The sequence below is a fragment of the Rhododendron vialii genome, chromosome 9a (genome assembly GCF_030253575.1).
Source record: "Rhododendron vialii isolate Sample 1 chromosome 9a, ASM3025357v1".
NCBI classification, from domain to species: Eukaryota; Viridiplantae; Streptophyta; class Magnoliopsida; order Ericales; family Ericaceae; genus Rhododendron; species Rhododendron vialii.
The window spans coordinates 35,379,552-35,401,530 of NC_080565.1; the positions used below are offsets into that span (position 1 = coordinate 35,379,552).

A 21,979-nucleotide genomic window follows, 5' to 3' on the forward strand; every position below is an offset into this window, starting at 1 on the left:
TTCCTACGTTTGTTATTTTCTATAAATAGTCTTTTAAGACTTCATTGTAATCTCTCTCCAACAAATCAAAGTCTATCTTTATTTGTCTTAATTTTTGGCACTACTAACCCATTCGGGTTATAATTAGGAGTAGGAGTAGAATTTCATATTCTAAGCTTAACTTAGGATCTTAGATGTGTCGCTCACGGCGATGGATCAATCGTTGAAGATTAATGGAAGTCTCTTCCATTTGTCTTCAATTTCGTTCTTAATCTCACATTTGACTCGACTATCATTTCTCTTCCGGTGAAGTCCTGAAATATGGCGTGGAACCACGGATCCGTCTTGTGGAGACATAGCCGTATTCGTCCTTATTTTTGTTGTTGGCATTGTTTCCCGAAATCTCTAATCGAGAGAAAAATTGGTAAACACACAGGGGCGGAGGATTGATGCATACTCGATCCTGCTGCCGCTGAGGAAACAATGCGCGCGCGTTAGACTTTGATTCGTTCAAGGGTCTTGAGGTGGTTTAGAATTTGGTTGTTTTTTCAATGTACCATCTTTTTTTGTTTATTGATGATGAGGGTATCTGGTGGTTTGCCCAAACTATGTTCATGAAGGAGGTTGCAAGTTTTAATATATGCTTGACCAATGCTGTAAGATATGCTTAACCTTGTCTATAGTAGGAAGATATTCATGTCTAAAGTCACGATTATGTTTGTCTAGACTTGAAGCCATGCCAAATGCTTCTCCTTATACCTACAAAAGGAGAAGCCAATTATAAGTAATAAACTCATGTGTTCGCATTTCTTTCTAACATCCTTATTCTTTCCTACTTCGTTTCCCTAGCTTGTGTTTGTATAATCCCACATTCATCTCCAAAACCCTATGAAAAAGCACTAGTACTGACTCAACTCACCCATGGCATCCTCCTCCTCCTCCAAAGAAGTGATAACCCTGAAACTACTAGTCGACACGAAGAACAACAGGGTCCTTTTCGCCGAGGCCGGAAAAGACTTCATCGACTTCCTCTTCACCCTCCTCTCTCTCCCCATTGGCACCGTTGTCCGCCTCCTCACTGCCAAAAGCTTGGTCGGCAGCCTAGGAAACCTCTACGACAGCGTAGACAACCTGAGCGATACCTACATGCAGCCCAACCAGAAAAAGGAGGTTCTGTTGAAACCCAAGGTGGCTATCCGCTCGACGAAGGCATCCCTTCTTCTCACCGACGACGATGCGCCCGAGCCGGCGGTTAACAAGGCATACAAGCAGTGTGCAAACTGTTATAGGTATAACTAGGGAATTGATTTTCAAACTTCATTTTTTGATATCCACACTTACTTTTTTTTTTATGTTTTAGTGTTGAAGTGTATGATTTTTTTTTCCTTCCCTAAAAGACAAAAAAGAGATTGTGAATATAAAAAAGAAAAAATTGAAAAAATTCTAAGGTGATTTTGTTTTTTCTGATTTCGTTGCCCATTTATGTATTGCGGGTTTCACCTCTGCTACTCGAGTTGTGATGTGTTTGCAATTTTAATATTAAGGATTCATTAACTGTTTTGGAACGAAAGCTTACTTAGAGTACCTATTTTTAGGGCTGGAAATGAACTAAGTCATTCGTGACTCTTCCAAACCTGACTCAGTAAAGTAAAGATCCGTTCTGATTTGGTCTGTCTATTAAACGAATTGGCTGTTGAGGATATACCTCAAAAACTTATTTTTTTTGTGAATTCTCTAATCTCATCGTGAGTGATTAGCCTTTGACCGAATTTGGGAGGAAATTAGTCGAGGACCTCGAGGTGCATGTAAGCGACCCCCTGACACTCCTCTTGATCGCCATATCTCACACAAACACACACAGAACAAAAAATGTGAAGGTGATCACGTGCCCATTACCTCCATTCAACCCATGTTTGTGCAGCACTGAAATTCCATGAGCTCATTTTTGTGGTGCTCGTCTTGATTTTGTGACAATCTTGAACATCATTATAAATACCACTTTTTTGTTGATTAAATCATATAATGATATGTATCAAATCGCTTTTAATCTTTGAGTTAATTTTGATCTCATAGATATTTTCTATTTTGCGGCGGATGGCACGGAATTCGAACCCTACATTTCCTATATGTTGAAGACTTTGCTTGAGATTTTCAATTCATCTTGACATTAAAATTTTACATTACTTACTAACAAAATCGTTCTCTTGTTTCAATTTTTTTTTAACCTGATTTACAGGTTCGTCACCAATGACCCAAAAGTTAATTGTCCGACATGCAAGTCTACTATGTCGTACGATGTAACATTCGTCCCATCAAAGGTTGCCAATACTGGTTTATCCGGTGAGGGAGGCTACGTTAAAGGTGTCGTAACATATATGGTGATGGATGATTTGGTGGTGATGCCCATGTCTAACATCTCTGGTATTGCATTGCTTAGCAAGTTCAATGTTACAAATGTTCAATCTTTGGAGGAGAAGGTGGTGAGTTTTGGGATGGACGAGGTAATTGATGTTTCCCTAGCCTCTCTCTTATTCCTTAGTTTTTCTTTTTGTTATTCCTCTTTTTGGTTAATTTCGATCAAGGACTTCCAGATTCAAATATTGCGATTCTTGTTAGAACAAGGATCGCACAGCATTGTAGTTCAAAATAAGGGAAAAGTTGTTATTGCCAGATATGCATTTGGGTAATTGTTTACAGAGAATTTGCATATAATTCTTATGAGTGACTGTAGTAGTAAAGAGACATTGAACATATATGCCCTTCTTTTCTAGGGTTTGAAGCTGTTAAAGGCGACTTTTGCATTCAAAAATGGTGTTAACAAGTGTCTTCCTTGGAGGCATGAAGACAATTGTATCAGAGCCGGTTGTAATCACGCGTATGGATTAAACAGGCCATGTTGTCCGTAGGTTATAAAGGGTAGAACGTAGAACTGTGCTAACCCTTGTTTTGCAGCGTTCTTACCCAGCTATTATGGTCACATAATTTTTATTGGTTTTATGTGATTGGATCCCACGATAATTTTTTCGTGGTTATTGTTATTTATTGGGTATCACGATTATTTTTCGTGGTTGTAATAATTAACGTAGCATGTGTTATTTATTGGGTGCCACGATTATTTTTCGTGGTTGTAATAATTAACGTAGCATGTGAACTCCAATAGAGGCACAAGATTGATATTTGTATGTTTGAATAGGATTTCTGAATAGGATTTCTAGACTGGTTAGAGATGGACCTTTAGGTTCATTAGAAGTTAAGGAACTTTCAGTCTGTGAATCCTGTTTGGAAGGTAAGATGACCAAAAGGCCTTTTTCAGCAAAAGGATATAGAGCCAAAGAGCCGTTGGAATTAGTTCACTCTGATTGAACTCCAATGGCGCATCAAATAAATGTATCCATACCTTGAGTAATCGTCAATAAAAGTGACAAAGTACTCAAAACCACCTCTAGCTTGGACATTCATAGGCCCACACAAATCAGAGTGAACCAATTCTAACGGCTCTTTAGCTCTATATCCTTTTGCTGAAAAAGGTATTTTGGTCATCTTACCTTCCAAACAGGATTCGCAGACTGGAAGTTCCTTTAACTTCTAATGAACCTAAAGGTCCATCTCTAACCAGTCTAGAAATCCTATTCAGATTAATATGACCAAGACGTAAGTGCCAAAGATACGTTTCGTTCAATTTCGAAGGCTCTTTTCTCTTACATGGTAAATTATTAGTGTTATTCAATTCATGCAGTTGCACTGTAGGAAATATAGGATTTATAATGTAGAGATCACCCACCAATGAACCAGAACAGATAAAACGTTTATTTAACTTAATAACCACAGAGTCACTAAAATAAACCAAATATCCATCCTTTATTAACTTAGAAACTGAAACCAAGTTCCTTCTAACAGTAGGAACATAAAGACAATCTCTCAAAATTAAACTCCTATTACTACTAAAATTTAAAAAAAATATTTCCTACTGCAACTGCTGCCACTCTCGTAGCATTTCCGATATGTAGATAAATCTCCCCATCACTGAGTCTTCTGGTTTCCTGGAACCCCTGCAATGAATTGCAAACATGATTAGTGGCTCCCGTATCTACACACTAGGTACTGGTAGAGAACACCGCTAAACATGATTCAACAACTAGTGAAAAAGATTTACCTTGTTTGTTCACTTTATTGAGAAAAATCGGACATTCCTTCTTCCAGTGTCCTTTCTGCTTGCAGTGAAAACATTTGTCCGTAGGCTTTTTCACTCCGCCTTGAGGCGCATGAACTGCCTCCACAACCTTTTTCTGAGACTTATTCTGCTTCTTCTTGCCTTTCGTCTTAGAAGTAGAAGCCTTCTCTGCCACTAGCACTGATGGTGGTTTCTTCGCAACCAAAAGACCCTCAGCCGCTTAGAGTTCCTTAAGAAGTTTCGCCAAAGATAAATGCATTTTGTTCATAGAATAAGTCAGGCGAAACTGCTTAAAACTCTCAGACTGCAGTGAGTTAAGAACGAAATCGATCTGGGTTTCCCCATCAATTTCAGCTCCAAGGATCTCTAGTTCATTAAGAAGAGCTATCATCTTTAGAACATGATCCCTAATCGGGGTCCTTTCAACATGGGTGATGCTCACCAATTCTTTCATAGCAACTAGCCTTGCTGCCCGATTCTGATCCCCAAACATTTCTTTGAGGTTCAGCATCATATCAGAAGCAGTTTCCATAGCTTGATGCTGATGTTGCAATATATTCGACATAGAAGCCAAAATATAACACCGCGCCATCTCATCAGCCTTAACCCAATCTTTATAAGGCTTTGCTTCTTGTTCTGTGGCATTTTCTTCAGGTATAGGAGGGCACGCCGTAGATAGCACATATTTGTGGCCCTCATTAGTTAACACAATATTCAAGTTTCTTTTCCAGTCAACATAGTTTGGTCCAGTAAGTTTATTTTCTTTGAGAATAATGGCAAGTGGATTGAAAGAGCCCATTTTTGAATCTGAGAATCAAATAACATAACAATCAATTATGAAGGGCAATAAAAATTTGAGTAACACTACAGGTACAGAAATTTTGGGACCGAATCCGGACCGACGGCCGCCGGCGAGCCATCTCCGGCCACCGGACGGCCGATCCGAGCCGTCCAAAAATTCTAAAAAAAAAAACCGAGGGGCCCCACGCGGGAATCAACGTCATCCGAGGTGCGTAGGGTGCTTGATCGGAGCACCCCTTTTCGTATGTGTATATGTGTACACATATACACATACGAAAAGGGGTGCTCCGATCAAGCACCCTACGCACCTCGGATGACGTTGATTCCCGAGTGGGGCCCCTCGGTTTTTTTTTTTAGAATTTTTGGACGGCTCGGATCGGCCGTCCGGTGGCCGGAGATGGCTCGCCGGCGGCCGTCGGTCCGGATTCGGTCCCAAAATTTCTGTACCTCTATCATTTTTGTAAAAATTTTGAATTTCATCTTAATATTGGTTCCCTCTACCACATGTTAAAAGAAAAATATTGGCAACCCTACACACCGTGAAGAGCATGCCTCGATGGGAAGTCTCTACTCTTTATCATTCGTGTAGATAGGCACAACCTTTTAATTTTACTATATAGACACTATACCGTGCCAAGCAAAATTAAATAGCCAATATAACTTCAGTCCTATAAATAATAATAGTGACTCAGATGGTGAGGATACTATTATTTACAGCTAAGTGTATACCATTACCTAGCCCCATGACCCATTGTTCCGTTATGAATTACCTCAGATGGTGTAGTAATTCACACAACAATCATCATAGACCTATCCTTTAAGGAAGTCTGTACCGATGAGGCCATAATTAATTTTGCCCGATGGGGGAGAAGGTTCTAAAACCATTACACAAAATTAATTACATCATCTACATACTAGTAATAGAGACCGTGGGATTTATAAAACTAAACTCCCTCTCCCACTTAGTTATTTAAAAAAAAAATTGTGAGGGTTATCAAAATTTTTAAGTTTGCAAAAAACGTGATCTAGGTCAAAAGCCATATATTACCATGTTGTCCCAATATGGTAAACTATCACATATGCAAACAATCATCGAAACATGCATAAATATAAATTAGGAAACATAATAAAATATGCATCCCAACTATTATGGTCAAAGATGCAATTCTTGAGCAGTAAGGAATCCTTCCAAATTTGAAATCCTTAAGCAATAAGGAGTCCTTCCAAATTTGAAATCCTTCGGCTATACTTGTGTAGAAGACTTAGATAGTTTGAATCAATCAAGAAAACCAAAATCCAACCGTGCTTAGGCAAGAAATTTCGGATTTAACATATTCCCGCGTAAACTGCACAGCCTTCAGTATTTTGGCCATATCTTTTTCATCTGACCTCCAATTGAGGTGATTCAAATTGGGTTGGATTCGAAATTCAATTATCTACAACTTTTGTGAAGAACAAATTTTCTGATTCCAATGTTTACTGGGTCAAAATAGCCCTGCAATCAGACCCTACGAATCTGGAAAAAAACTGTTGCGAACCAAATAACTTGAATCATTTGTATCTACCATCTTCGATCTCCGAATAACCATCGAATGCTATTACAATCGAAGAAACATACAAATATCGATCTTATGCCTCCATTGAAGTTCACATGCTACGTTAATTATTACAACCACGAAAAATAATCGTGGCACCCAATAAATAACACATGTTACGTTAATTATTACAACCACGAAAAATAATCGTGGTACCCAATAAATAACAATAACAACGAAAAAATTATCGTGGGATTCAATCACATAAAACCAATAAAAATCATGTGACCATAATAGCTGGGTAAGAACGCTGCAAAATAAGGGTTAGCACAGTTCTACGTTCTACCCTCTATAACCTACGGACAATATGGCCTGTTTAATCCATACGCGTGATTACAGCCTGCTTTGATACCACTGTTGGGAAACTGAATCCCCAAGACCCAGTAATGATGCGTACAGATTAGACAACAAAAATTGTAAAACCCTATAAAGCGGAATTAGGGTTCTACCTCAACTCCCTGCGACACGAACGCTGGTTGAACTTGTTATAGCACGTCTTGCTATAAACCACGAATACTGCTCGACCGTACCTTACGATCTTCTATCGTATTCCCTGCACGTCTAGAACACGAACCAAGTGTGGACTCTTTCATGATCTGTTTGCTCTCTCTAAGCCTGCCTCTATTTCCTGAATAATAGAAAAACATCATCCTGACCTAGAAAGCATAACGTGTATATATAGAGCTACGATAGAGACCTAAGGAGTAATAAGTCTGGGCTCCCAATGTAAATAAGAAAACTTAATCACACCAGGATTCTATTTCTTATTTCACTAATTATAATTCACCCCACTACAGAATTATAATTGCACTCCCGTCCTTATCTCAATTATATTACGAGCTCCATGATATTAAATACTTATTAATCTCCCCATGTTAAGATTACAGATACCCGTTGATTAAAATAAATTACTAACAAATCGATGCTTCAAGTTCCATTCCCCGTGATCCTGTCACGGTCGGCGAAACAGGGCCTACCACGGATGCCTCGGCGAGAGCGAGCAAAGCCATGTCTAAACCTCCTCCAAATGAAGCCGTTGCTTCTTCCGAGCCTAAGTCCAAAAAGTTTCATGAAAGGGTTGAGGAATGTTTCAACATTACCTTCTGCCGCCAAGATAATATCATACAAGAGCAGAAGAATATCATAAAAGAGCAGAAGAATATGATAAAAGAGCAGAAGAGGATTCGGAGGAGGGTTGATTACCTTGTCATGAAGTTGGAGAAGCAATTTGGTGCAACTTACTTTTCGGAGGGAGAAGAAGAGGACGCTAATTATGTGCCTCATGATATCAATATTATAACCTAATGCAGTCCTTCGTTGATAGCAAGTTAACAAAGTCAAATTTGGTATGGAGGATGTAAGCTTGTTGGGGAACTCCAATTGCACGTGTTTGTTGGCACGATGCGTGGATGTGTGCGTGTATGTATGTATATGTGTGTGTAATACTCTGCTAGTGCTTAACAGGCATTTCAATAATGCTATGTATATGAACATACAGAAAAACTTATTCACGGCGCTCAATCTCAGCCGTCCAAAACACTGACGATCAAGATTAGATAAAGTTTCTCTTTTCCAATTCTTTTCATCATAACTTAGGAGGCGTTTCTAGTAGGGAATAAATTTTGAGAAAGAATTTATTGCTTACAAGTTAACTGTTTTCACTAACCAATAAGTTGTTAAAAAATATTAAGTTGTTTCCACTCACCAATAAATTGTAGACATATATGTAAGTGAAAAATTGTTGATAAAGAAGTTGTTAATTACTGTGAACAATATGATAAAATGCCAAAACTTGTTGATTACTATGAACGCGATGGTAAAATGGCGTGGAAACTCCACCTTTTAACATTAACGCCATTCTGGTTTCTACTATAGTAAAAGTACCAATCTTGATGGAAAATTTATGGGTTACTAATTTCAATTTTCCTTTCTTTCTGCTTGGGTTGTGTTTGGTTATCATACTTTTTGGCTTTTCACATTTTGGTTATTGGCTTTTTGTGTTTTGGTCAGAATGTGTTTTGGTCAGAATGTGTTTTGAATATGGTAGAATATTTGAGAGATATGTGTATAATTCATTTTGTACGTCTTTTTGTTAACCATAATAAAAATACAAAAAAAATGAGAAGTCAAAAAGTTCCCGTCCTCCTACTTCTTACTTCTCTCTAAATTCAAAAACCAAAAAACACATCCTCCCATAAGTCAACAATGGTATCCCACTTAAAATTTTCTAGACTTAGTGATGTTAATTTCTGGTTATCTTGATGATCCATAATATTATGGTAGGTACCTGACCCCCATAAGTCAACAATGGTATCCCACTTAAAATTTTCTAGACTTAGTGATGTTAATATCTGGTTATCTTGATGATCCATAATATTATGGTAGGTACCTGACCCTTTTTTTTTTAATTTATTTTATTGATGAGGGTATCTGGTGGTTTGTGTGTTTTTAATTTATTTTATTGATGAGGGTATCTGGTGTGTGTGTGTGGATCAAGTTCAAGTTGCTTATGGTGGGAATGGAAAACACGCGCTCGACCAAGCCGAGCACAGTTCGCGCCGACCGAACAGCCCCGATCGGAATTCAATTATGCTCTTATCATTCATATCAAGGTCAGAAATGCTAAGGACAAAGAAAATTTACCCCAAAAGTATCCCGAAAACACCAATCAATGGTTAAGATTCACTTTGACATGTATGACCTAATCATCAAAGTGATTCTCAACCATTGATTACTGTTTTCGGAGTACTTTCGGGATAAGTTTCCTATTTGAGTATTCTCAAAAGAAATCTCATTAGGAAGCCAATTTCATAGGCATGCAAAAAACGGTTCTCTGTCTGTTCCAATTCTCCATATAACAAGCCAGAGAGAGAGAGAGAGAGAGCTTGAATATCGAAGATGGACTGTCATGTGGGTTGGTAGGTCAAAGTGGGTTAAATCATTAAATGTGTTAATCACCCCAAATAAACTCTATCTGCGTATAGGTCTATATAATAGACAACAGATCTACGTGGTAAGGCACATAACAAGAGAGCAACCACCTGTTTACCAATTTTTCCCTCGATCGAAATCGACAGAGATTTCGGGAAACAATGCCAACAACAAAAATAAGGGCAAATGCGACTATGTCTCCACAAGACGGATCCGTGGTTCCACGCCGTATTTCAGGACTTCACCGGAAGAGAAATGGTAGTCGAGTCAAATGTGAGATTAAGGACGAAATTGAAGACACATGGAAGAGACTTCCATTAATCTTCAACGATTGATCCATCGCCGTGAGCGACACATCGAAGATCCTAAGTTAAGCTTAGAATATGAAATTCTACTCCTACTCCTAATTATAACCCGAATGGGTTAGTAGTGCCAAAAATTAAGACAAATAAAGATAGACTTTGATTTGTTGGAGAGGAATTACAATGAAGTCTTAAAAGACTATTTATAGAAAACAACAAACGTAGGAAATAACTTCCTAATTTCTCCACTAGTCTTCATTCAATCTTTTGCTTCCACTTGTCAAAATAACTTCCCACTTCCCTTCAAATGTGTAGGAGCATGACAAGTGTCCTTTTAACTTCCACATTTGTAGGAACAAGCCAAGTGTCCTGCATGCAAATAAAAATATTAAAAGGAATACTAATATTAGTTCTAATATTAATATGAATACTTAATAATAATAAAATATGAAGTATTCTCATAATTGCCACCTTTCGGTCGATCATCGACAGGCGGTGAAATATGGTGTAAACAATGCCCCCTTATTCATTTGGGTGAAGGGATAACGTAACCCAAGTGAATAATTTAACTAGTTTTAAATCACCCCTCTGTTGATATCGACGGGTAATAACCTTTTACGGTGTAAAGATTTATGCCCCCAACTCAATTGGGCAATCAATTGATACCAGAAACAGATCATGTTGGACATACGTGGCCTATCGAATAAAGGCCTATAGATCAAAACTCTAAGAATGGCATATCGATAAAAGGATTTATGCCATGAGCCTTAATCAAGCACAAACATTTGTTTACTTAATTTCTCCCCCAACATTTGATAAAGAAAAGGCCAAAACACGCGCGTAGCAAACGACAAACATTCCCTCTATCGAATTCATCCGAGATTTCGGAAAACAAAGTTAAGTTGAAACAAGAGTAAGGGCCAAAAGCAAGTAATAACCTTTTACAGTGAAAACATTTATGCCCCTCAACTTTCGAAGAGTTTTTGATAAATTTTACACCAATCTTTTCATTTTTCGACTACAATAAAGCCTTTAAGGCTTAAAAACCACTGCTGGCTTATTGGATGCAATATTCCCTCTGTTGAATTATGGGATAGTATTGCCTCTGTTGAAAAATCCTTGTCGATTTGTTTCCTTCAACTATAAGCCAGTATAAGCCATTATCGATTGTAAATTTCACCAATCGACTGCAATTAATGGATGGTCGATCTATTACCCCTTGCAAAACCACCTGTTTGCCATAATTAACCATTTCTATTAGTCCTCGACAAAAGTCTTCTGCTAGCCAAAGATCAGTGGTGGGATAAGTGGCATAAAATACTTGGTGTTTTTCGACTAAAGCCAATATAAATGGCTTCGGAGAATCCATATCCCTCTTAACACATGGTTACCGTCGATCAACAATTCACAGCCATAATTGGCTTGAACTCATACTCCATGGGCAAGTTTTCACTATCCTTAACCTGTATAGATGGAGTGTAGGGATCATTTTCTATTTCGACCATTCATGGTCTAAATTAAAAACTCTAGTCGAATTACTCTTTTCATGATTCGACTTGCTTGAATTTCTAAATTTCAAGTTCCTTAATGAATTTTGCCCCCCAAGTTCATTTGGCAAAATCAAATAATACTGGGCAGTTAACGATGTTCCACACAAGCCGAACCATGGAAATCAACTGCCAATTCTGAGATGGGCCAAGTGTCACCCGTTGCCCATGCACGGCAGTTTGTAGCAGTTTCTTCAAGATCATGGACTCATGCTCTCCCATAGGCTACCATGTGTCCTTTATTAGTGTGTCCACTTAACAAATTAAAGTCCAGATGTGCCCCCCATGTGATTCCTATTATATATGTAAAGGCATCATTTTTCTTTTACTAAGCATAATGGGCATCGTTGTGAACATTAGCAACCTTGAACAAAAGCCTCTTCAATCGATCGACTGATGACCATTGGCCACCCATAATCTATTCGTCAAATTTGCAGTCAAATCTTTAACCGAATAGCATATGTCGAACAAATACTCTTCAAGCCTTCCATACAAGGCTTTCATACCGAATGGTATACGTCAGATTTCAAACTTTTAAGCCACTTAAGTTTTATAATTGGCTCTTCCAAAGATCAATTTTTGGCCCCCAAATTCATCATCGAAAGGGGGCTATTTCTCATCCTATAATTTAGCCACAAAGAAATTTGGCTACAACAATAACTTATCCCTTTCAAAGAATGATCAGAAATGGCCACTAAGCATTTTTGGCCTTTGCTCATTCAAATGAGGGATAATTTGAACCAACACCGTTTTGGCCTTCCATTAAGAGTGCTAATGTTTTTATTCCACATTTGACTAAGGCCATAATTTGAAGGCCAACAGAACTTAACCATGGATATGTTCTCTGTTGAAGGCCAAACACATAAATTCATCCAATTTTCGAACAATCAAATGGCTTGTTTTGAACAAATAAATTGTTCAAGCCTTCCATGTGCATGCAAGGCCTTTAAGATAGCCTTTTCCATCTATTTGTGGTAACACACTTTCTGTTAGAAAAATTTCTACATTAAAGGCGAAATTAACATTCACAGGCTGTTCCATTAATGGAATAATTTATAAGCACTTATTTTGAACAAAAGTGAATATTCAAGCCTCCATGTGCCATTGTATGGCTCTAATTTATGGCCACTGTATGGCTCAAATTCATGGCCATTTGGCTGGAATCTCCGTCGATTTCTAATGCAAGGCTTTCGTTTTTACAAAGCCAATGAATGGCTGCTTTTGCATGAGTAAATTGTCGAAGCCTTGTGAGGCTTTCGTTTCACATTACACTGGCTTCTCATTCTGTCGATTGGTTTTTCCTTTTTCCAAAATGATCCCAAAGTTGGCCAATACATGGCCGGTATTCCGTTTTCGCAAAATGTTCTAGCCTTACATGCAAGGCTTGCATTTTCACAGTTGATCGTTGCCATTACTTCCGATTTAGTAATGATTGCCCTCCTTCTAGCGCCAAAATTGTTTACCAATTTTTCCCTCGATCGAAATCGACAGAAATTTCGGGAAACAATGCCAACAACAAAAATAAGGGCAAATGCGACTATGTCTCCACAAGACGGATCCGTGGTTCCACGCCGTATTTCAGGACTTCACCGGAAGAGAAATGGTAGTCGAGTCAAATGTGAGATTAAGGACGAAATTGAAGACACATGGAAGAGACTTCCATTAATCTTCAACGATTGATCCACAGCCGTAAGCGACACATCGAAAGTCCTAAGTTAAGCTTAGAATATGAAATTCTACTCCTACTCCTAATTATAACCCGAATGGGTTAATAGTGCCAAAAATTAAGACAAATAAAGATAGACTTTGATTTGTTGGAGAGGAATTACAATGAAGTCTTAAAAGACTATTTATAGAAAACAACAAACGTAGGAAATAACTTCCTAACTTCTCCACTAGTCTTCATTCAATCTTTTGCTTCCACTTGTCAAAATAACTTCCCACTTCCCTTCAAATGTGTAGGAGCATGACAAGTGTCCTTTTAACTTTCACATTTGTAGGAACAAGTCAAGTGTCCTGCATGCAAATAAAAATATTAAAAGGAATACTAATATTAGTTCTAATATTAATATGAATACTTAATAATAATAAAATATGAAGTATTCTTATAATTGCCACCTTTCGGTCGATCATCGACAGGCGGTGAAATATGGTGTAAACACCACCATGGCAATCCTCTAAAGCCAAGGTGACCCTGAAACTCCTAATCGATACCAAGTCCAAAAGAGTCCTCTTCGCGGAAGCAGGGAAAGACTTTGTCGATTTCCTGTTCAACCTTCTCTGTTTGCCCGTTGGAACCGTGGTCAAGCTCCTCACAACGCAAACTGTGGTCGGGACCTTGGGCAACCTTTACGAAAGCATCGAAAATCTCAACGAAACCTATTTCCAGCCCGACACAACCAAACTATCCCTCTAGAATCCCAAGCCACCAACGGGTTCTTCCGATGTCAATCCTTTGTTTTTGCTCAATGACATCTCCAACAGCGAAGTCAAATAGTTTTTCGTGTGCCCTAATATTTTTAACACTGGGACTTATCATTCTCACATGTATGTTAGCGATGTTTGCGATGCTACTTGTCCCCGTTCCGACAACCGCATGTCTAAGGAGATGGCTTATGTTACTCTGGAGGGGATGAAGGAAGTGAAATTAGAAGCAGGGGAGGGAGGATTCGTGAAAGGAGTGGTGACTTATATGGTGATGGATGATTTGGTGGTGACTCCCATGTCTACTATTTCAGGGATTACCATTCTGAACAAATTTAATGTGAAGGAGGATGTGGGGGCACTTGAGGAAAGGATTGTTCATTTTGGGATGCCTGAGGTACGCAGATAAATTATACAGTATACTCCAATTAGTTCTAATTGAATAGCTGTTTGTTTTGGTTAGTTCTTGATTATCCACACTTACACGGCATAGTTTTCTTTCATTGTTTTGGTTTTTTAGGGCTTGAAGCTATTGAAAGCAAGTTTGCACTCGAAGACAGTTCTTACAAGTGTGTTCCTCGGTACTAAACGCAGGGGCCTAAGAACTGATGGATAATCCTACCGTCACTGATTGACAATGCGTGCGTGCTATTTTCTTTTGAAGAATCTTGTGGTGGTTTAGGATTTTGCAAGTTTTTGTTTTTTGTTTTTTTGTTTTTTTTCCGAGTGATGAGGGTATCGAGTGTTTTGCCAAGCCATGTTTTGCAAACTTTAATTATGTGGTTTCTAGTAATGGTGTGTCATTAGAGCTTTTGTAGTTCTGCTGCTGCTGTGGATTCGATCATGATTTAACGAACGGTACTTTATCGACATGTCAAATGATTTGGTTTCATATAATAGAGTTGAAGATTGAATCAGCAGAGTTGAAATTCCCGTAACAAATCTCACTCATTTAAGTTCTCGATCAGATCAGTCTTTTAGAGTCCAATGCCAGTAGTAATCAATTGTTTTATTATATCCACTGTCGGTGTCAAATTTTATTTTTTCACCACCGTCTATTATGGGCCCCACCGAGTATCTATTGTTGTGATCTGAACCGTTCATATTTTAAGACTCGTAATATAGTATTGCCATTCAAAAAATCAGCTTGATCGGAAGTCGATAGATATATCAACATTTGAATATTGGTTTATAAAATGAATGATCTAATTTATGTCAATAATAATAAAGATAAACTATCAATTTTATAAAGTAAAATTGAATTTTTGATACTCCTATCGATATCCGATCAAGTTTATATATTGAATTGATACACTACTATATGTGGTCTATAAGATGAAAGTTCAGATCAACAATAAATATACGGTAGGACCGAATAAGGTGGTGGAGGAAATGTGGAGTTTTCCAACGCCGGTGGAAAAATTTTAGGGGATGTTCTAAACCTTCTTTTTCAAAAAGAATATAATTTCAAACTCAAATGTAACTTTAAATTATTTGCTTAAACACATAATTTTTTAATTTAAAATTACCATCTTTGTTAAAAAAGAAGGTTTACAAAGTTAGCAAAACGGCCCCTCATCGTTAGGTTATTTAGTTGTCAGGTTTTCTTTATGGGGTAATTGGGAAGTCAATTTTAGGCATACAAGTCCATATGTGGCTGTCCCGTCCAATTATCCCGTAAGAGCATCTCCAATCCAGTACTCCATTTTTACCTTTATTTCTTCATTTGAGAGTATCAAAATAATATATTTTATTACAAAAGTTATTTTGGAGGAAATCTAAGGTCCCGTTCCAGAAACCTTCTTAAAAACTAAGCAGTTTATTTTACATTTTCAAGCTAGAAAATAATATAAATGAAAAATAATTTTTCAATTTTTTTTGCATCGTATAAAAGATCTCGATGAGATCTTTCAAACAAGATCCATATTGCATATTTTTAGATTTCAATAAACCCATAATTTTTTAGTTTGAAATTACCTTCTTAAAAAATAAGAACTTTTTTCTCGTTCCGGAATGGGGCCTAACTCCAACTCAATACTCTATTTCTACTTCTATTTCTTTAAAAACTCTTCCCAAATCTCAAACTTCCCCACTTTTCCTCCAAAACTCAAATTTTCATTTTTCTAACTTCATTAAAAAAATACTCAATATGGGTCTTATTTTGAAGATATTGTACATATCTTTTGATTGGTACCAATTTTATAAAGGATTAGTGTATCAAAACTAATTTGATGAACAAAATGGGATTTGGTGAGGGTGAATAGTGAAATGGAGGACATCCTCCATTTTTTACTCCATCCTCCATATTTGGAGTACCAAACTTGATCCTCTCAAATGGAGGAGAAAATAGATGATGTGTTGGATTGGTATTTCCTCCAAAAATAATCCTCTAAAATGGAAAAATAGAGGAATGGAGAGTACATTGGAGATGCTCTAACAAACAAAGATGAGATTCGGAAGACAAATGACAAACTAGTTTGAGGACGCAGGGGAGATTTGGATTTCGGACTTATAAGATTAAGGTCCCATTCTAGAACGATAATAAGAATTTATTTTTTATCTAATAATAAGGCATGTTCCACAAAAGGATAAATCACCTCAGCTTGGTCCATAATCCGCTACGGTATTGTGAATACTCAAAAGTTTCAAATTTCTATTCTCTTTGTTTTCATTTTTTTGTCTCGTCATATTTCAACCGAATAAAAAATTAATTATAATTTTTAATTGGTAATATTATCTATACGTAATATGGATATTATTTAATATTCCGTAGATTTTAATGGGCTCTTTTAAATGATATTTTTAAATTCACTTAAAAAATTATTATAAATTACAAAATATAATCAATTAAAAAATTATACGGACTCCCAAAAAGGACTGAAGATTGGAGAAAAGGAAGTAATAATTACTACTACTAATTAGTAAAATTCTATGATGCCCCAGTGTGGTATTAGAGCATCATGCCCCCATTTCATATAGGCCACTAGATTAAGTTTTAGGTTAATCTGGACCCTTGGATCAAAACCACCTCCTAAAAGTAAGGTGGTTCTGCGTTTTTTCAACCATTATACTTACCATGAATACTGGCTCTTCTTACCATACTTTATGGTGATACTTACCACAAAATAAGGCATACTTACCACAACTAAAGGCTGTACTTCAACGTTTTTAGGTGTTTTCAAAATAATTTTAGGAGGAAGGGGGATGGATCCAAGGGTTACTAGGAGAGAGGGGCATGAATCCAAGGGTTGAGATCGAAAGAAGAGATCCAAAAGTATTTTAAAAAAAACGAGGGCATGATGCCCCAATACCACTTTGGGGCATGGTAGCCGGTGCCGCCAATTAGTAGCAGATGATACTTTATTTTGGGCATTTAGAAGCTACTTGCCGGAAAAGAGCAGAAAAGAAAGAAAGAGAAGAAGTAACTGTAATGACAAGGAGTCACAAAAAAAGTGGTTTTTTGAGAAGCACGTGCGCATTCAACTGTGTCAGGATGTTTATATACAAATCTGCCACGCTTTTTTGTTTTGAGTATATAAATTTATACACATAATTTTTAATAAATTTTCTTTTTCTATCTTTCTCTATTTGTTACTTTCAAAAATCTCATTTAAAACATAAAACAAACATGGTCGAAATTTATCATTGCAATAACGTTCTCCATTCCTATCATCTCTCAATAATAAAAGGGGAAGTGACATCCACCACAACCATTAATGAATCCATACAAGTATCTTTGATTTGCGGCTTATCAAGCTGAAAAAATTTTAGGTGCCGAACATGCACCACATGATTGTATTTGTTGGTGATTTTAGTTGTTTAAATGTGTTTTGGACCAACGGTCTGGATTTATTTTCTCTCCTTTCCCTTACCTGATAATTCTCTCTTCTTTTTTTCTCTCTTTAAAATTCAAATCGTTTAAAACACATTTAAACTATTGAGATCGTCGACAGAATACCGTGTATCTGATATCCGCCATCACCTAAAAACTTTTCGATCAGGTTGTCGACAGAATACCGTGTGTCTAATATCCGCCGTCACCCTAAAACTTCTCGATCAGGTTGCATGGTTTGCCGTGGTTCAGTACACCGAAGATCAATAAAAAAGATAAGCATTTATTGCGCATCCATTCCTGTATCTTGTCAATCAGATTTTTAAAGGACGTGTGTTTGATACGAAAGGACACCCATCTTTATCTTCAAATTCGAATTTGAAAAAAGAACTAAAATTAGCCTAATGAGCTGACAATATTGAGTGTGTGAATGTGTATTAAAGAGTATAAAAAATATACAGAAATATTATGTATTTTTCTTATCTTCTAGTGTTCTTATCGTCAGCCCAATGGCTGACAATAGCAAAATCGATCTTTCTCTAATAATTACTCATATCCTCAATTATTACTCTATTTTTTCTCTTCACTCGTTACCTAAAAACCAAACCTAAATTTTTTTCAAACCCACAACCGGACAAAGCCTCCCTACTTCAAATCATTACTCATTTACTCTCATTTCTCTATTCCTCTTCGATCATTATTCTTATTTTTTTTATCTATCTCTACTCATTACTGATATCTCCAATTATAACCTTAACTTTTCTCTCTACTATTACCCAAAAATCAAACGAGAGTTTTGTTTTGCATTAGTTAGTCTTGCGATATTTTTTTTTTCTAAAAAATGATTATTTAATATAAACTGACAAGATACCGGGAATAAGGGTCATTATTTAACCCAAAGCCCATGACCCGCCGACAGCCCACCCGGCCCATTGGGCTTGTACCCGGCCCGAGCCAGTAAAACGGGCAGGCTGGCCCGGCCCATAGTTTATAATGGGCTGGCTTGGGCCTATGAATTTTTATTCGGCCCAGTCGTAGGCCCGGCCCGTGAGCTCGCTGGTGGTACCCGACCAATAGCCTGCCCACGAGCCCGCTCATTAGCCCAAAATTCCACAAAATCCTTTCTTTTTTCCCTTGATTTAGTTTCGGCCCAAGGAAATTTAAGCCCGCCTGGCTTTTGGCCTGCCTGCCCGCCAATTGGGTAGCCCGTGGGCTGAGCTTGGGCTTTAATTTATTATAGGTAGCCCGGCCCGAAAAAAGAAAAAGTCCGATCAGCCCGATCCGTGGACGGACTTGGACAGTAACTTGGCTGCGGCCCGGCCCGATGATGACCGTTATACGGGAATGAATGCGCTATAAATGCTAATCTTCGGCGTGGATACGCCAAACCAGGCAGCTGTTATCAGCCGCAAATGGTTTCATATTTATGGTTGCGGCATAGATATGTCACTTCCCCTTTGAGTACTATTTCTTTCCTTCCAATTTAATTGTTTCTAATTCTATTTTTTTTTAATTCTATTTTAATCGATTAAAAAATAAGTTATTGTATCTTTTAATTCGTAATAAATTTTATATTAAATATAGATCTTATTTGATAGATCCCAATTAGTTTTATAAAACAATAGTTTCGAAATCGCATAAAACATTATAAATTATAAGTTATAATCAATTGAAAAATGGCATGAACTCTCAAAAAGAACAATTAAATTGGGCGGAATGAGTATTATTGAGATAGGAATGGGTGGACATCATTTATTTATTTTTATATCCGGATGTCAAAACCAACTTGCGTACACTTTGATTAATTTCAGAGCTTAAAGATAACAACCAAGCATAATCCCTAAATCCCAGTGGCTCCAAGGTTAGGAATGTTTACCCTCCGTAAAAATGAAACAAGTGACCTCATATATGAACATTTATTGATTTTCTCACAAACACTATGCCAAACCCTTTGAAATGATAAAATTCGTGCCAGATTTGTATAAAAACATCCGGACACAAATGAATACGGATGACTAGTCACTTATTCTCTTCCTTTTTTTTTTTATTGGCATTGTCTACTTGAAATCTTGTGATTTAGATCTTGTGCAGATACACATTCTATGATTCAAAAGCATGCAATTATACCTCTGTGATTTGTGAAGTATGCACATAATACTGAATTCCATCTATATAATCATCTGTAGCTAATTGCTCTGGTTTCAGATTTTATTAGCTTCGAAATGCCCAAAATAAGCTGCTGGTAATTAGAGAAGTTTGAAACTTTTGAGTGTTCATGGTACTGTAGCGGACTATGGACCAAGACCCGGTGATTCACATTAATTCGAACCAAAAAACATACAGAATATATTTTGCACATAATTTCAAACACTGATTGTGTTACAACTTGGGTATATTTTATTAGCTTTGTGCCCCGATTGCAACTTGGGTATGTGGAGGGAGGCGGTTTATGTTGCTCGGGAGGATTTGTGAAAGGAGTGGCCGGTGACTTATGTGTGGCCCGCGATCCTTTGATTTGGAATTCTCCTCCGTTGGTTCGTGGTTTCCCTAGCCTTCTCGTTCAATTCTGCACAGTGAACACACGACTAAGGCCTGGCCGGAGTTGCCCGGCAAGACCCTCCGGCGAGAAGATGAGAATGTGTGGAGAATCAAGTAAGAGACTACGGTTTTGAGATGGCCACTACGCCAAATATCGCTTTTACCGACGGTATTATTACCGGCGGTAAAAAAACTGCCGTTAAAAGCTATTTTTACCGGCATTAGTAAAACCGCCGGGAATAACTACCTAAAACGGCGGTTTTTTTAAAAATGCCGTTTTTACAAACTTTTACCGGCGGTTTTTTAAAATACCGCCGGAAATAATAGAATATACGGTTTTTTTAATACCGGCGGTTTATTACCGCCGTTTATAATAATACCGACCCGTATAATATAAATATTATTATTTATCCTCCATGATGAAATATGCGAGTCAGCCCAGTTGGTAGCATGCGCGCTATCGGATCCGGAGGTTCCGGGTTCGATTCCTGGGAAAGCAAAAAAAATTAACCACCGATTTTATTGCCGGCGGTATTATTACCGGCGGTTCTTTACTGCCGTTTTTAGTATTACCGGCGGTTTTCTAATGCCGCTTTTGTTTTTCCGACAATTGTTTTCCCGGCGGTTTATTTCCGGCGGTTTTTGAACTATTACCGGCGGTTTTGAATATTACCGGCGGTTTTGGGACTATTAACGGCAGTCTTCTCATGCCGCTAATACTAAAATTTGGCGTAGTGCCGGCGCGGCATGTGTACCTTCTAGGATTACTCGTTCGGTATTTATAGTGCCTCCTTGACTTGCTTCCCAAGCATAGGCATGTGCCTTGCACATGTTAGGTGATGTCGCCCGGACGTTACTGGGTAGATCTAGCAACCGTTTTCGGGCGTGAGCTGGCAGCCCCCATGTGCTCCCATTGCTATCTCTTGGCTTAACCGCTTCGTCACGTGAGAGAGCTCATGACTCAGCAGGTGGCCGAGCCCATGTCTCGCCGATCCCGGCGGACGACACGAGGGGAGAAGTTCAACAGAGCCGCCACACAAGGGACGGCCGAACCTGAAGTGGTTCCTTAAAGAAAGCCGAGGGCTGAGAGCTAACTTCTTCAGAATGGTTGCCAAGCTTGATTAAGCCATCCATGTCGTAATCTTTGTCAATAGCCAAGCTTGGTCTCGGCCTGCTCCTCAATGGACTTGGACCGTTAGATTCGGTACACTACAACTTATATGGTGACGGATGATTTAATTTGGTGGTGACTCCTATGTCTGCTGTTTCTCGTATTACTACTACTTTGCTTAACAAATTTAATGTGAAGGAAGTTGGTGCACTTGAGGAAAGGGTTGTTGACATGGGAATGCCTGAGGTATTCAATTAATCTCAAACTGTTCTTTTAACCATGTTTTAGGCTTAGTGATGTTAATTTCTGACCCTTTCTTATTAGGGTTTTTAGGGCTTGAAGCTGTTGAAAGCAAGTTTGCAGTCGAAGACGATTTTAGCAAGCGTCTTTCTCGGTAACACGGGCTGAGGATTGATGCATACTCGATCCTATTGCTGCTGAGGAAACAATGCACGCGCGTTAGACTTTGATTCGTTCAAGGGTCTTGTGGTGGTCTAGAATTTGGTTGTTTTTTCTATGTACCATCTTTTTTTGTTTATTGATGATGAGGGTATCTGGTGGTTTGCCCAAACTATGTTCATGAAGGAGGCTGCAAGTTTTAATATATGCTTGACCAATGCTGTAAGATATGCTTAACCTTGTCTATAGTAGGAAGATATTCATGTCCAAAGTAGAAAGTTACGATTATGTTTGTCTAGAGACTTGAAGCCATGCCAAATGCTTCTCCCTATACCTACAAAAGGAGAAG

At 37.9% G+C, this 21,979-nt stretch overlaps 2 protein-coding genes and 1 long non-coding RNA gene across 3 annotated transcripts; 2 read left to right on the forward strand and 1 right to left on the reverse strand.

Moving 5' to 3' along the window:
- Window positions 1–900: 900 nt before the first annotated feature.
- Window positions 901–2,666, forward strand: LOC131299844 (uncharacterized). The gene is made up of 3 exons (XM_058325417.1): window positions 901–1,268; window positions 2,216–2,480; window positions 2,562–2,666. The coding sequence occupies exons 1-3, from the start codon at window positions 901–903 to the stop codon at window positions 2,664–2,666; spliced, it is 738 nt and encodes a 245-aa protein (XP_058181400.1).
- Window positions 2,667–4,370: 1,704 nt separating this feature from the next.
- On the reverse strand, window positions 4,371–7,151 carry LOC131299845 (uncharacterized). The gene is made up of 2 exons (XM_058325418.1): window positions 6,996–7,151; window positions 4,371–4,957 (listed from the first exon to the last, which is right to left on the reverse strand). The coding sequence occupies exon 2, from the start codon at window positions 4,947–4,949 to the stop codon at window positions 4,371–4,373; it is 579 nt and encodes a 192-aa protein (XP_058181401.1). The 5' UTR covers window positions 4,950–4,957; window positions 6,996–7,151.
- Window positions 7,152–21,360: 14,209 nt separating this feature from the next.
- Window positions 21,361–21,856, forward strand: LOC131301640 (uncharacterized). Its single transcript, XR_009191364.1, has 2 exons — window positions 21,361–21,477; window positions 21,565–21,856. It is a non-coding gene; the product is annotated as an uncharacterized LOC131301640 (long non-coding RNA).
- The last annotated feature ends 123 nt before the right edge of the window (window positions 21,857–21,979 follow it).

What these genes read in the sequence shown, in the direction of transcription:
- LOC131299844 (XM_058325417.1), top strand. Translation starts at nt 901, where the DNA reads ATGGCATCCTCCTCCTCCTCCAAAGAAGTGATAACCCTGAAACTACTA. An exon ending in CAGTGTGCAAACTGTTATAG is followed by an intron (nt 1,269 to 2,215) that starts GTATAACTAGGG and finishes CCTGATTTACAG; the next exon opens with GTTCGTCACCAATGACCCAA. An exon ending in TGAGTTTTGGGATGGACGAG is followed by an intron (nt 2,481 to 2,561) that starts GTAATTGATGTT and finishes ATTTCGATCAAG; the next exon opens with GACTTCCAGATTCAAATATT.
- LOC131299845 (XM_058325418.1), bottom strand. Translation starts at nt 4,949, where the DNA reads ATGGGCTCTTTCAATCCACTTGCCATTATTCTCAAAGAAAATAAACTT.